This window comes from Rhinichthys klamathensis, unplaced genomic scaffold (assembly GCF_029890125.1).
Source record: "Rhinichthys klamathensis goyatoka isolate OS25496 unplaced genomic scaffold, OSU_Roscu_1.1 h1tg000635l_1, whole genome shotgun sequence".
Classification (NCBI taxonomy): domain Eukaryota; kingdom Metazoa; phylum Chordata; class Actinopteri; order Cypriniformes; family Leuciscidae; genus Rhinichthys; species Rhinichthys klamathensis.
In genome coordinates this window covers 562,842-579,571 of record NW_026607081.1, presented here as the reverse complement: position 1 = coordinate 579,571, position 16,730 = coordinate 562,842, and the positions used below count along the sequence as shown (strand labels likewise).

Here is a 16,730-nt window from a genome sequence, read left to right as displayed (position 1 = left end):
TTTTGGGGCGTGTTGCTTTTATCGACTCTCTGATTGGTGTAATTTTCTGTACAGCATCATGGGTAATGTAGTTTTTCACCAGGAATTCAGCTGTTAAACATTATTATTAAAAAAAAAGATAAAATAATGTGGGCTGACAGCTTCAAAGATACTATCGATTAACAACCTCTTATTACCTCAATACTATACTTTTTGGTAGTTTTTAAGTATTAACAATAAAATAAAACAGAAACATGGTACATCTTTTGGGAATGTGATAGTAACTTGTTTTTTTGGACCTGTATTACTGTGGTGTTCTTTGAAGTACCTTGGTATATGATAATGGTAAATCAATTGAAACATTAACAATAATAACAAACAATTTTTTTTGCCAAGTCATATAGTTAATTGGGCAAAATGTAGGCTGTTACCAAGCAACAATCAAATTTCTACTGTTTTTATATCCACGTATCAGGATAATTTCCACGAAATTTCTGCTCATGCTTGTTTAAGAGCACTGACCTGATTATCTGCTGAGAGATGTGTGTGTGTATGTGTCCTGTTAATGCTGTTATCAAGAAGAGACTCTCTGTCTGTTTTGCCATAAATGAGTGCGTGCTGCTGTTGAATATGCAGATTTCACACAAGCCTGTGAATGACAGCTATGCTCTCCAGAACCGGTGGTTTTAAGCGTTTCTGTCAGACTACTTGACAGTTTTGCATTAAAACACATTTCACTGTGTGCAGTGGTGCAATCATAGTAAAACACCATGGATTCATTGATCTGTGAGTGAAATTTTAATATGTTTCACACTGAGGGACCTCATCTACATTTATAGTTAAAGAATAGTTCAATCACTATTCAAAAATGCCATTATATTTCAGTGAATACACTTTCAATGTCACACAAAGCTATGTGTGTGGCTTCAGAAAACTTCTAATATATTGCACAATTTATATGGACTACTTTTCTTGGACTACTAAACTTCTCTTTTTGTATTTCATGAAAGAAAGAAAATGAGTGCGAGTATACATTTTAATTTTTGGGTGAACTGTCCCTTTAAGCTCGGAATGATGGCTTAATTCTCCTATAAATAATACATTTTGCATTTGTGTTTTATAAATTAGCAGAGGAATTATAATCATCATTGCACATATGTTTTCATTGATGCATATTTATTAGGCAAATGCTTTAATCTGATTGACAAATGAAGAACAATACAAACAGAAGAGCTATAAATACAACATTTCTAACGGTATATTATATTCACATCAATGTGCATATGCAGAGGAAACCTGTGAATATTAAAGGAATAGTTCACCCTAAAATAAAAATGTTGTCATTATTTTCTCACCACCAGTATATTGTAGGGATGGGACGATTACCGGTTTCACGATAAACCACGATAAAATGTCCTGGCGGTTAGTATTATCGTTTAAAATTTAATTATCATAAAAACCGTGTTTGATTATGGTGATTTTGAAAACTCGCGGTAAATCCTGTCCAGCCAGAATCAGTCTGACGCAGGCGCGAGCACTCAGCAGGCGCGCAGATGCAATGTTGTTTTTTTGCGCGAGAAGACATGGCGGAAGGCAGTGACAGCGCACGGGAGATTTTTCAGCCATCCAAGAGAACAAAATCGGAGGTATGGTCGTATTTTGGCTATTACAAGAGTCCCGAGGGCAATTTAATCGAGGATGGGCATCCTGTCTGCAAATCTTGCAAGAGGAAAGTCGCTGCAAAAGGGGGAAACACGTCAAATCTGCTAAGTCATCTAACGTTACGTGACAACCACCCACTGAGTTAATTTTTACCTTAATACCACAACTAACTTGGGCAAATAATTAGACAAATTTATTGGAGATGAATTATTTCATTATCTCACTTGTAATTATTGCAAAGCTTCCGCGAAGAGAAAAGTTTTACAGCAAGTGGATTTGAGCCAAGACGAACGAACATATTCAAACTATTAAGGGTGACATTTAAGGGATAATGTATTGTATTCATTCATAGTAAACTTATTACAGTTTTATTTTTTTTTTATTTTTTACCACAGAAATAATTTAAGGGACATGAAATATTGAACTGTGATTAACTTAATGTTTTTAAATCTTGCCGGTTTATAAATCCATTATACAAGTTACAGTGTCCAAATCAATCGTAAAGTAAATGTGATCACTACAACAATATTGTAGTAGTATTAATACTAAATTACTCTGATTTAATTTTCAAAACAGTCAAAACTGAGACGCAAGACATATTTGAATGAAACCAGAGATCGCGTCCACGGTGATCCGAGACATGGATGTGCGCTGTGTAGTGCGTTGCTATTTACAACAGTCATTATAAGTATTCCAGTAGTTTAGTCACCCTGACCCAACCAACATATGTTGTTCATTTAAAGTGTGTGTGCGTGCGTGCGCGTGAGTGAGTGAGTGAGAGAGAGAGAGAGAGAGAGAGAGAGAGAGAGAGAGAGAGAGAGAGAGAGAGAGAGAGAGAGAGAGAGAGAGAGAGAAAGTGATTTATTATTTATTAATAATAATAATATTCAGTCATAATAACTTACACACATCCATAAGTGTTATTATCATTATTAATGATAGGGTTTAATGACGGGTTCATTAAAATCTGCACTAGGAAAACTTATACCTCTCACTCTCAGGGCTGCATGTTAATGTTAATATAATGTTTATGCTTAAAAAAGTGCATAGCTGCTAGCCTGCTAATTGTATTTTTTTGTTTGTTGATTTTCAAATGTTTTCAGGGTGAGCATCAGTTCTTTTTGAACATTTCCATCTCATTTTAACAAAACCGTGATAATATTGATAATCGTGATAACTTTGGTCACTATAATCGTGATATGAAATTTTCATACCGTCCCATCCCTAGTATATTGTTTTTGTTTTTTTAGAAATCAATGAAAATGAAATGCTACAAACACACCTCATTCTTCATTGATACGTCAATGATATCAAAACTACATGGTTTCTCTCATATATCATGACCTAAAGTGACTCGCTAGATTTCTTTCACACGAATCTCTCATATGGGGCTCAAAATATAGCCTACAAGTACAGATTACGTTCATGTTTCTTTTATTCTGTCTGGTCCATTTTGGAGCTTTCACAGCATCTGTCCCCATTCATCTTTCAGGTTAAGGGACGAGTCATTGTGAGTAAATGTTGACATAATTTTCCTTTTTGCATGAAGTATTCCTTTAAAGGTGTTGTTTGAAGTCATGCAATATTATGCTGTTACTCGTTTGAATCCATAATATCCACTCAGCAGAAGCACCCAGCTCTACCCAATAACCTCTTACCCTTCCTCCTCTCCATGCTTTATCTCTCCTTCCCTCAGGCGACTGACCAAGTCCACCCTCCTCCTCATCCCTCTCTTCGGCACTCATTACATGGTCTTCAGCTTTCTCCCAGACTACTTCAGCGTGAGCCTGCGGCTTTGCATCGAGCTGTGTCTGGGCTCCTTCCAGGTTATCCAGCCCGCTATCAGCACAACACAGCTTAAACCCAAACCTCAGCGGGAGTGTAAAATTACTGATCTAAGACTGGAATAGGCTACTCGATTTTTGCTCAGATTTTTGCACCGATTTTAGTCTGGACGCATCGACGCTAACGTTAGTTGCCAAAAGTCAGAGCCAGTCTGCAGATTTTCAGCAGTCATAGTTGACAGAGGATGCGTGCGTCTCAATCAGTTCCCTAGTTCAGTAGTCAGGGCACAGAGTCGGCCATTTTAAGGGCTGTCTCAATCGCAAAATCCTTCTAGGGCACTGAAACATTCGCTTCCTAAAAAGTCTCACAATACACCTTCAAAACCAGGGAGCATCAAAGCTCACTATGAAATCGCTGGTGTTTCTGACGTCACAAACTACCTTGTAACCAATCAGGTCAACGTGTGATCGTCAACGAGTGGATCTCTGAGCTGGTGTGAGTGAGTGGAGGCGGGGATCATTTGCATATTCATAGAACCGCGTATACTAAATGAGGCAAGGGTGTCGAGTTATATTCAAGCTATTTTAAGGCATGAAGAATTTTTTTTCAAGGATAAAAGGTCATTTTGGTGATCAAATATGAGTTTTAAGGGAGACAATTATTGACTACAGGGGGACTTTAATGGAAGTTCTGAAGCTTGAAACTTAAATCACGTGAGCAAACTCACTACACATAACTACACGCGATAGATGTTTTTAAAAATACAAAACATTATTTAATTATATTTCAGCTTAAACATACATCGTTAGATGGGTAATGAACATAATCTTGCATGTATATGTAACAACCAAAGTTTTCATTATAATGTACTTTAAGTAACATTAAAAAATAATATCAGAAAGATAACAGTTCTGCTGTTGTTAATAAATACTGTACCAGTAGTGATGTTGTACAATGAGGACGTTGTCACATCGCCGGAAATAGAGTCATCAGTGTCCCAAGGTGAGCCAGGTCTTTACCAGTGCCTGAATTAACACCACGTACTTATTCACGAGCTAGGGAGCTGATTGAGACGCACCCAGATTTTCAGAAAGTCATGTTGTGTATGATGGGCACAGGCTCTGAATTTTTTTTTTTTTTTAAGCTTCAAACTGTTATGATTTTATCCGGTCTGATCATATCAAACAGAACACATAGGCTATTGTTTTCAATGTTGCCTTCACTTCTTCCTGAGATACCTTCATCTGATCGATTTTTGAAGGCAGCATTGATGTATCCTTTGATATCCCACAATCCTGTGCGTTCCATTCTGTGATATTTAAGCTAAAAAATAAAGAACTGAAAAGTGCGATTGGTGGTCAGTTTGTGTGTAACTACATTTTTGACCACTTCTAATGTCATTTCTAGCGAGAAATTGCATATTCACTTAGTTATCACCAAAGCTTGCTCTATTTGGCTGTAGATCATTAAACCGTTGTGTTGTCGGTCCGAAATCCGTTTCGTGAGGAACCTCAAACGAAGTTTTCAAACGCAGCCAGCATAGTCTGATTCAAAAACAAGTCTTTTTATTGAATCAAAAACATGCAGAGTGAACCGTATAGTCTGATTCAGAAACAAATGACTCTTTTAAACCACTTCGGATTGAATGCAATATTTAGACGAACGTTGTTTGGTCCTGAGACTGCCACAGAAGCAGCCCAGTCTCATCTCAAGACGTCATATGTCTGACGCTTTTGACCATACGTCAACATCCGACGTTTTAGGGTACCCTTTAACGTCAGTATATGACGCTATGAAATCCTAACCCTACCCCAGACCTAAACCTACCCGCGTCATCTAACTGACGCTAAAGGTAAAGCGTCAGACATATGACGCCCTAGGATCGTCATCTAACTGACGTTAAAGGGTACCCTAAAACGTCGGATGTTGACGTATGGTCAAAAGCATCAGTCATATGACATCTTGGGATGAGACTGTGTTAACAGAAGATGTCACATTTATTAATATTTAGACCACCTCTATTATTGATCAGGATGTGAAGAGAGTTTCAACCAGTATAACAAAAAGTGTTCGTGAAAAACATTGCCCTTTAAGTCTAATGTGTGATCTTTTAGACATTCAGGCCCGGTTTCACAGACAGCGCTTAAGCCAGGATTAGACTTTAGTTCAATTAGGACATTTAAGTAGCTTTTATAAACGTGTCTTAGAAGAAAAAAACATTACTGGTGTGCATCTTGAAACAAAACAATGTCTCTGACATATTTTAAGATATGTCTCTGCAAGTTACTTTCAGTTAAAACTGAAATGCATTTTATTCAATGAGTTTTATTCAATGAATTTTTTCAATCATGCATTTTAGTCTGGGCCTGGGATTTGATGCCCTCTTTTTCTCTGACCACGTACAATTCGGCAAGTGTATGTTTTAAAATCTGTTCTGAAGTCTTGTGTTGTATTCCAGTCTTTAGATATGCTCCCCTCGGTACAGTCGATGAGCTGATCAAAACCACCTCAGAGCAGACCTCATACTCACCTTTGATCTGTTGAGACAGAAGATGGACATTGGGGTTTTAGAGATATTACTTAGTTAGCCGGAACGGTAATTGAGTTTCTTGAAGGGCCGATAACTAATTTTGAAGATTAATTCCATGCAGGAGTTTGAGGAAGGCTGTAACCCTCTTGTAAAAGTTTATTTAAGTCATAATATGATGTACGTGATGTGTGGTTTTTAGTGCTAATTACTTTCTTTGAAGGCTAACATTGAAGTAAGACTTTGTTCTTTGTCTTGACTAGTCAGACATGTCAGTTTAACCGAATGTGAAAATGATTGAATCGTGCAGGCGGTTTTCAGATTGCTGTTTACAGAGCCTATGCTGTATCAGTGACAGGTTGGATATCTCAAGACATCTATTTTAGGGTTCTCTCTCTCTCTCTCTCTCTCTCTCTCTCTCTCTCTCTCTCTCTCTCTCTCTCTCTCTCTCTCTCTCTCTCTCTCTCTCTCTCTCTCTCTCTCTCTCTCTCTCTCTCTCTCTCTCTCTCTCTCTCTCTCTCTCTCTCTCACTATATATATATATATATATATATATATATATATACACTCACCGGCCACTTTATTAGGTACCCCATGCTAGTAACGGGTTGGACCCCCTTTTGCCTTCAGAACTGCCTCAATTCTTCGTGGCATAGATTCAACAAGGTGCTGGAAGCATTCCTCAGGGAGTTTGGTCCATATTGACATGATGGCATCACACAGTTGCCGCAGATTTGTCGGCTGCACATCCATGATGCGAATCTCCCGTTCCACCACATCCCAAAGATGCTCTATTGGGTTGAGATCTGGTGACTGTGGAGGCCATTTTAGTACAGTGAACTCATTGTCATGTTCAAGAAACCAATTTGAAATGATTAGAGCTTTGTGACATGGTGGAAGTAGCCATCAGAGGATGGGTACATGGTGGCCATAAAGGGATGGACATGGTCAGAAACAATGCTCAGGTAGGCCGTGGCATTTAAACGATGCCCAATTGGCACTAAGGGGCCTAAAGTGTGCCAGGAAAACATCCCCCACACCATTACACCACCACCACCAGCCTGCACAGTGGTAACAAGGCATGATGGTTCCATGTTCTCATTCTGTTTACGCCAAATTCTGACTCTAACATCTGAATGTCTCAACAGAAATCGAGACTCATCAGACCAGGCAACATTTTTCCAGTCTTCAACTGTTCAATTTTGGTGAGCTCTTGCAAATTGTAGCCTCTTTTTCCTATTTGTAGTGGAGATGAGTGGTACCCGGTGGAGTCTTCTGCTGTTGTAGCCCATCCGCCTCAAGGTTGTGCATGTTGTGGCTTCACAAATGCTTTGCTGCATACCTCGGTTGTAACGAGTGGTTATTTCAGTCACTGTTGCCCTTCTATCAGCTCGAACCAGTCTGGCCATTCTCCTCTGACCTCTGGCATCAACAAGGCATTTCCGCCCACAGAACTGCCGCTCACTGGATGTTTTTTCTTTTTCGGACCATTCTCTGTAAACCCTAGAGATGGTTGTGCGTAAAAATCCCAGTAGATTAGCAGTTTCTGAAATACTCAGACCAGCCCTTCTGGCACCAACAATCATGCCACGTTCAAAGTCACTCAAATCACCTTTCTTCCCCATACTGATGCTCGGTTTGAACTGCAGGAGATTGTCTTGACCATGTCTACATGCCTAAATGCACTGAGTTGCCGCCATGTGATTGGCTGCTTAGAAATTAAGTGTTAACGAGCAGTTGGACAGGTGTACCTAATAAAGTGGCCGGTGAGTGTATATATATATACACTGTATATAGAGCAGGATTTTGATTTAGCTGTCTTTTAAGGCTATCAAATGTAGCTCTTCTATACAAATATAATGTCATTCTTCTTTAAACAACATGAATCCCGATGGTGTTTGAAATAGGATTAGTTATTGATACATATTTTCTAATTCAATTCCAGCTCACAAATTTCTTATTCATGTGGGCATATATTCTTTTATAATGTGTTTTATACTTAGAGAAATATTTCTCTCAGGCAATGCTGTAATTGATAAAGGAAACCTTGGTACTTGATACATTGCAAAAATATTGATATATAAAAAAAAATAACAACAGAGGCGAAACTATGCAGTTTGATTTCTATTTATTTAAGGAATCAACACAACCAAAAGCTGATATGTCCTACATTTTTTTATTGAATTTCTTTTTTTAGTGTCATTATTACATGATATGTTACATGTAACTATAGTAATAGCTATAAATTATACATATTTACATGACACGGTAACACTTTACTTAAAGGGGTGTGCATAAGACTGACATGAGACCTTCATAATCATGACATTGACACATGTCATGAATATGAAGGAGGTTTTATGCATATTTAACTGTCATTAAGTGTCATTCGCTCAATTATGAAATTTTTAATGCAAATATGACATTGTTTGAGATGTCTTTGTTATGACACGTTGACATAAACCAATACATCATAACCTGTCAGTGTTTTTGTCATGACAACCTGACATTACTAAGACAATACAACCTGTCATAAATATGTCATTAACATGACATAGCAGATTAATTATCAAACTTAAGAAACCACTTAGCTTTATGGGTTAACATTACATTAAACTGTCATGTGGTTGGTTTTGACATTGGCTGTCATGAGGCCATTATAACATTTTAATGACAAATTCAATTTGAACCACTGTAGTTGAGGTCAAGAAAAATATTCATGACACAATTATAATGGCCTCATGACAGCCAATGTCAAAACCAACCACATGACAGTTTAATGTAATGTTAACCCATAAAGCTAAGTGGTTTCTCAAGTTTGATAATTAATCTGCTATGTCATGTTTATGACATATTTATGTTGTATTGGTAATGTCAAGTTGTCATAACAAAGACATCTCAAACAATGTCATATTTGCATTAAAAATGTCATAATTGAGAGAATGACACTTAATGACAGTTGTCATAAACATGCATAAAACCTCATGTGTGTCATGTCATGATTATGAAGTGTCATGTCAGTCTTATGCACACCCCTTCAAGTAAAGTGTTACCCATGCAACTAACTCTAAACCAAACCAAACCCTAATCCTAACCTATAGTAAGAACATGTTACTAAAGAACAAAATGTATAATTACAGTGTAACAAACAAACCTTCAAATAAAAGTGTAACCTGAGTTTCTTCTGTAAAACACTGATTATATCAATCTGTAAAATTATTCTAAAATTATAAACTATTCAAAACTGCCATAAAATAGAATAGAAAGTTTGTGAGTCATAGATTTGTTTGTGAGTCATTGAGTCATGTTTTTGATTTATAAAAAAAAAAAAAACGAGAGTCATTTTTTTATGAATCTGACTTAAGTTGTTGTGTTATGTGTCTTTGATTCACTAAAAACAACCAGTTTAATTAAGAGAGTAAATTGTTTGTGAATCAGACTACACTGGTTGCTCTGTATGTTTTTGATTCACTAAAAAGAACCATTTGAAAAGAGTCATTTTAGTTAGCGCTTCGTGTTTTTGATTCACTGAAAAGAACCATTTGGTCACGTATTGGACTAAACTGTTTGCGCTGCATGTTTTTGATTCACTGAAAAGAGCCTGTTTAGATGAGTCATTCATTGGTGAATCGTGCTACACAGTTGTGTGTTTTTGATTCGTTGGAAAGAGCCAGTTTAAGGAATGACTTCCAGTGAGGTTTTTATGAACAGTTATTTTATGGTAAAGAGTATGTATGTACATTCTTCTGAATTTGCCCTTTTGGATTCTACGGAACAATTAACAGCATGCAAATTCATGACCGATTTCTATCATCTTTACATTCAGAGTCACACTTGTAAAACGCGTTAGCTGTTCGATGTCATTATAGGCTATGTAAATATCTGGATTACCTCTCTTATGAACTCATTGCCAATCAATTTCTTACTACGGATGAATACTTTAGCGCTGGACCGTCTTGCATTTTAATCTTATGACACTCCGGCTGCCTCACAACACACAGATATACATCCATGATTATGCATAAGTATATGGGCCTGTGGAAATTGTGTTAAAAGCATATCATTTTTTTGTCTCAAAGCACTCAATTTAAGATGAAAGGGAGAGGAAGAGAGATGGATTTATAATATTTGTAGATGTTTGATCTGAGGAACATTTTCTGCAATTTGCACTGACTTACTCTTTTTCATTGGTTTTCTTAAGGGCCTTATTGTGGCGGTTCTCTACTGTTTCCTGAACCAGGAGGTAAGTGGTTATTGATTGATAGCACCTCACACACTATAAACATACAAAATATGCACCAAAATTCAAAATATGCTGAAAGCCCTTATTTGTTTACAAACTGTAAAGTGCATGTGAGTCAGTTTTGTGTTTGAATGGAGATAATCAGCATTCTCAGAGGACTAAACAACATTTGTACTCAAAATCTTGCCCAATAAAATCCTTGACAAACATGTTTGCCAGTCTTTATTAATTTGATTAAGAAACAGATTGGGGAATTACAAGAGGACTGCTCAAAGGCCAATAAGCAATTATGGATGAATAATACAAATGCATTGCATTTGAGCCTGTGTTTACGGTAAAGCTGAGCTTCTTCTTGCATTTAATGAAACTCATTTCTAACAAAACCACTGTAGTTGTAGGGTTTTAGTTTCAACTTAATAATATAGAAATCTTTATAATCTAAGTTAGGTTATGTTTTGAGGGAAGTCTCTCCTGGGTTTTTGTGATTATATATCATGTGTTTGTTTGTCAGGTTCAGAATGAAATACGCTCACGGTGGCTTCGATATCAGGAGGGGAGTTACGTTGTCGTCCCTGTTGGAGCCAAAGGAAGTCAAATGGACACTCCGTTCTAGAGTCACTAAAACTCACCAGTGCCTCCAGAAAACACACACATCTGAACGAAACACTTTGCAAATCGTATTGCTCAGTTTACATGACAGCAAATGGCTTAAAGTGAGATCATCGCCATGAGCCTGCAACTTACAGTGACACCAAAAGGATTCTGACACTTTTAATAAGTGTTCAAATACTGAACATTTGGCCTGAATTACACACACACACACACACTCAAAACTATTTATTAGAGAGCACACTGGAATTTATCATTACAGAACTGCTGTCAAATAGCAGTGGCCAAAAGTAATGGCTGGTCTTGTGTAATTGACATCTTCACCCTTTATTCAAATACTATTAAAGATTTTGTAAGCATATTGTGTGTTGTGTTGTACATTGTATTGTATTGTAAGCAATTGTTTTATTTTGATAACGCAATGAAACATGCCGAAATGTTCGGTAAATAATTTTTGGCCAGGCTGTCATACTGTTACGCGGCAGCAAGGATGAAACCGAGAGTGAATCCAATCGCAAGCACATTTAATTAAACAGAAACAAACAGGAAATCCAGGGAACTCAGAACAAGACAGTAGTAACATTAAACAACAACCGACAGCCAACAACTGAAACACAGGGGTTTAAATACACAGACAAACAAGCTAAACAAGATAACAAGGGGGCGTGGTTAATAAGAGACACCTGGGGAGACTAATAGACATAGACGAGGAACACCTGTGGACACTGAGCAACAACATGAAAAAAGACAAGACACATGGCAGGATAACATGACAAACAGGGAATCACATGACAGACAAGAACAAGGAACAAAACACAAAACCCACACCGTGACATAGCCCCTCCCCTATGGGCGGCTCCCGACGCCCATAAAAACAAAAAACAATAGTTCAGGAGGGTGGTGAAGCGGAGGCGGTCTGGGGGAGGGATGGAGGGCCAGACCCGCACAGGGGAACGGGACCAGGACATGGTGGACCTGGGCCATGGAGCGTGGGCAGACCAGGCTGTGCAGGCGACCAGGGTGGAGCAGGCAGTTCAGGTGGCCAGGGCGGTGAAGACCCTTCGGGCGGCCAGGGCGGTGAAGACCCTTCGGGCGGCCACGGCGGAGAGGACCCTTCGGGCGGCCACGGCGGTGAAGACCCCTCGGGCGGCCACGGCGGTGAAGACCCCTCGGGCGGCCACGGCGGTGAAGAGGGCCCTGAGCTAAGCAGAACCAGCGGCGAAGGAAACTCTGCGCTGGACAGGACTGGCGCAGGATCAGTGAGCTCTGGTGCAGGATCAACGGCCCCTGGCGCAGGATCAGCAGGCTCTGGCGCCGGATCAGCGGGCTCTGGCGCAGGATCAGCGGGCTCTGGCGCAGGATCAGCGGGCTCTGGCGCAGGATCAGCGGGCTCTGGCGCAGGATCAGCGGGCTCTGGCGCAGGATCAGCGGGCTCTGGCGCAGGATCAGCGGGCTCTGGCGCAGGATCAGCGGGCTCTGGCTCAAGGGTGTGCGTAGCCCACACACACCACATGGCTGTGGCCATAATGGCCAGTGTTGCGGTCACTGAGGGCTCAGGCGGCGCATGCGTGGCGTGATCAGTCTCTGGCTGGGCAGACGTGACGTGAACAGTCTCTGGCTGGGCAGACGTGACGTGAACAGTCTCTGGCTGGGCAGACGTGACGTGAACAGTCTCTGGCTGGGCAGACGTGACGTGAACAATCTCTGGCTGGGCAGACGTGACGTGAACAGTCTCTGGCTGGGCAGACGTGACGTGAACAGTCTCTGGCTGGGCAGACGTGACGTGAACAGTCTCTGGCTGGGCAGACGTGACGTGAACAGTCTCTGGCTGGGCAGACGTGACGTGAACAGTCTCTGGCTGGGCAGACGTGACGTGAACCGTCTCTGGCTGGGCAGACGTGACGTGAACAGTCTCTGGCTGGGCAGAAGTGACGTGAAGCTCTGGCTGGACGTGGCTGACGTGAAGCTCTGGCTGGACGTGGCTGACGTGAAGCTCTGGCTGGACGTGGCTGACGTGAAGCTCTGGCTGGACGTGGCTGACGTGAAGCTCTGGCTGGACGTGGCTGACGTGAAGCTCTGGCTGGACGTGGCTGACGTGAAGCTCTGGCTGGACGGTCTCTGGCTGGACGGTCTCTGGCTGGACGGTCTCTGGCTGGACGGTCTCTGGCTGGACGGTCTCTGGCTGGACGGTCTCTGGCTGGACGGTCTTTAAGGAGGCCTTTCTCCTCCTCCTCCGGGCCACCGGACTCGGAACCACCGGAACTGGGACCAGTGTTGAAGGCCTGGCGTACCCCGGGCTGAAGCTCTCCAGACAACTGGAGAGTGCCTCTCTCCAATCCAGGCCAGAGAGATCGGGGAGCTCCCTAGGGTTGACCGCCTTAGCCCCCAGCCGGTAACACAATTTTATAGCCTCATTCCCTAGGGTGCATGAGGCAGCAAGTGCAGCAAACCCCCAGGTAAACTGAAACAAATCCGGGCTGTTCAGGGCTAAGGCCGCGGTTTTCCCAGCAAACTCCCGGTCCATGCTGGGAAGATCAGACGAGATCCGTGCTGCTGGATTCATTGGCGGTCGGTTGTTCTGTTACGCGGCAGCAAGGATGAAACCGAGAGTGAATCCAATCGCAAGCACATTTAATTAAACAGAAACAAACAGGAAATCCAGGGAACTCAGAACAAGACAGTAGTAACATTAAACAACAACCGACAGCCAACAACTGAAACACAGGGGTTTAAATACACAGACAAACAAGCTAAACAAGATAACAAGGGGGCGTGGTTAATAAGAGACACCTGGGGAGACTAATAGACATAGACGAGGAACACCTGTGGACACTGAGCAACAACATGAAAAAAGACAAGACACATGGCAGGATAACATGACAAACAGGGAATCACATGACAGACAAGAACAAGGAACAAAACACAAAACCCACACCGTGACACATACAGTGAAATTATGAACACATGCAAAAAGCAGAGAGAACCAAGGGTATTATTAAAAACTGATGATGTTCTAGTCAGTATGCTTTTCGGATTTTTGTTTTTTTATGCATTTTTTTACACAGTTAAATAGAACCTGTAGCTGTATAGTTTACCTTTTCAGATGGTGTTTTATTCTTCCCTAATCTTTAAAGTGTTTTCCACATATTTTGATGGTTTAATCGAACTTGTAGGGTCATTAAAAACAAATGCACCTCAGGACATCACTTTAGGCCATACTGTGTGTGTGTGTGTGTGTTAAGTATAGTATTTAACATTTGTATTATTGATAGATCCGTGGATTTCTGAGTGAGATATGGTAACCAAGTTGTCACATGTTTTTGATAACAATTTCTGCTGGCCAAAACAGTGGTTTGATATTTTTGTTACCTTTTTAATTTTATTTAATGGGTTGTTTTGTGTTTCATAATTGCATTACTGTTTAAATTTAGCTGAAAATCCCGTTAAATCCTTCCCATTGGGACAGTTTACCCTATAGTGTAACAACATGCCATGCGATTTGTGCAATATATGTTTAAGAAACTGTATCTTTTTTCTGCAATAGTTCAAATATTCAAAGGCATCTTTGTAGCAAAGACTGATATGTGTCTATACAGGCATTGACTTAGAAATATTAATTTGAGCTAAAAGTGTAACGACTAGGCCTGTTTTCTTTTTCTATTCTGCCGGTTGATTCTTTCTTGGTCACTCAAAACTGGGAATGTTGCATCTACTGAGAACAGAAATAGTTTTCTCAGTTTATTGGCAGTGTCTCTGCAGAATAGAGCATTAGATGTGGACGTGCTGATAGTGAGAGCTGTCTTATATTCCTCAACATATCAGACAAGTGATGAAAGCTTCTGCTGTTCCTCCATACTCAAGTAATTCACCTATTCTGAACATGTCAAATGTGTCGAACTGTAAATGTGTAAATGTTTTCTCTTCTCGTGTCCGATTGTCTCTGCTTGTGTCCTCTTCTTGTCTTGTCTCTTCTCATCTTTGCTTGTTTCTTCTGGTTTCTTCTCTGCTCATCTCTTCTTTTCTCTTCATGTCTCTTCTCTGCTTGTTTCTACTCGTCTCTGCTCATTTCTTCTTTTCTCTTCTTGTCTTGTCTCGTCTCTTCTCTGCTCGTTTCTTTTCACCTCTTCTGTATCTTCTCAGGTCGTCTCTTTACTTCTCTTCTCGTCTTTTCTCTTCTTGTCTCGTCTGTATTATCTTGTCTTTGCTTGTTTCTTCTGGTCTCCTCTCTGCTTGTCTCTTTACTTGTCGTTTTGTCTCTTCTCTTCTTGTGTCCTCTCTTCACTGCTTGTCTCCTCTCACCTCTGCTCGTTTCTTCTCGTCACTTCTCATCTGGTCTGGTCTCTTCTCTTCTCACCAAATGTGCATTTATACTTTGTTGCCTATAAACAGCTAGTAATTCTTTTTTGCATAAATATTATATCCATAATGTATGTATGTCCAGCTGTAATGCAGTATTTTGTTTCCACATTTTTGAGTGGCCTTAAGTGTATTAATACATCAAATCATCAGAGTGCATTACAGAGATGAAAATATTACATAATTTTATGATGCTTTACCTGTGGAATGGATTTTATTTATTTATTTTTGTTGCTTTAGTGCAGTTAAGCTGATGTCCTACATGTGCTTATATGTTTGTATATGCATAAGCAAGCTGGCATAATGAGTACATGTAGCTATTTTTGAGCTCAAGTGCTATTGATCTTTTGCTTTAATGTCTGACATATAATTACTTTGTATTAAAACAGGAAAAACATACATAAATGACTTCATGTTCTTCAGAGATCATTAAATGACAGCTGGATTTGTCCTTCAGTAATAAACAGTGACCTCTGCTGGCCAAATCATATGAGTGAATTGATACTTTCAGATGGTCAGTTCAGTGAACCGATTCACTGCGAGTTTAAAGGGACAGTTCACCCAAAAATTTAAATTCTGTCAAGTTGTTCCAAATCTGTAACAATTTCTTTGTTATGCTGAACACAAAAGAAGATATTTTGAAGAATGTTTGTATCCCCCCCCCCCCCCATTGAACGTCAAAGGGGCCCATCAACTGGTTATCCGACATTCTTCAAAATATCCAACTGGTCATCCGACATTCTTCAAAATATCTTCTTTTATGTTCAGTTTAACAAAGAAATGTATACAGGCTTGGAACAACTTGAGAGTGGGTAAAGGATGACAGAATTTTCATTTTTGAGTGAACTATCCATTTAACAACATATTAGTCTCCTAATAATATCAATTGGTGATGTTAATTATTAGATGTAGGCTATTACATTTTCCTCAATATTTTTAACAACAAAGTCAGTAGCCTACAAACGCTTTGTGAATGGGTTCGACCAACACATTCAAAAGAATCGGCTCAGCATTAGCTTGTTAATAATATTAAATAACAATGCCAATTATTAGTAATAAGTTCACAATATTAGTCTTCGTAGATTTACTATTTGCGATTTATGAATCGATTGGCGAATCGATTCGCCTAAATCATTCAAAAGAGTCTGTTTAAAAGAACGATTCATTCGCGAGGGTTACTTCAGCACTGAAGCATTTTGATGCCGAGGCGTGGCGTTTACAAACTCCTGTGTAATGATTGGCGTGCCAAAGCAAAAGACGCTTTCCTTTCTTTCCGATTTTTTTTTTTAGGAAAGTATCTTGAGAAAACATGGCGGAGTAAGAGAAAGAAACTTTTTCGATGCTTCTTGACAAAGGGAGAAACTTTTCCACCACGGGACATGTAGCGCGATTACACTCTTTAAAGTACAGATCTCATAGTGTCTGAGGTAGGAGTTTGATTTCTTTTTCTTTTTCGGATTTAACGTAAGTTGTTGTGCTTTAACAGCTTCTCCACTGAACTTTTTCTTTGTAATGTGTTGCATATTAAGTAAGCTACTTCCCCCTTGACTTGTCTGTCTTGAGCAACGT

At 39.9% G+C, this 16,730-nt stretch overlaps 2 protein-coding genes across 3 annotated transcripts in view; both read left to right on the top strand.

The window, feature by feature from the left end:
* The window catches only part of ghrhrl (growth hormone releasing hormone receptor, like), a 52,982-nt gene extending 41,708 nt beyond the window's left edge, over positions 1 to 11,274 (top strand). Inside the window, exons 11-13 of one of the 2 annotated variants that reach the window (XM_056241255.1) lie at positions 3,338 to 3,467; positions 10,155 to 10,196; positions 10,708 to 11,274. In XM_056241255.1, the coding sequence (XP_056097230.1) occupies positions 3,338 to 3,467; positions 10,155 to 10,196; positions 10,708 to 10,809 (274 nt within the window). In that variant the 3' untranslated portion in view covers positions 10,810 to 11,274. The remainder of the gene's footprint in view (positions 1 to 3,337; positions 3,468 to 10,154; positions 10,197 to 10,707) is intronic. The other variant, XM_056241256.1, reaches the window with a different exon arrangement.
* A 5,096-nt stretch (positions 11,275 to 16,370) lies between these two features.
* The window catches only part of gpsm2l (G protein signaling modulator 2, like), a 30,654-nt gene continuing 30,294 nt past the window's right edge, over positions 16,371 to 16,730 (top strand). Inside the window, exon 1 of the mRNA XM_056241240.1 lies at positions 16,371 to 16,588. The gene's annotated coding sequence lies outside the window, so the exon portion shown is untranslated. The remainder of the gene's footprint in view (positions 16,589 to 16,730) is intronic.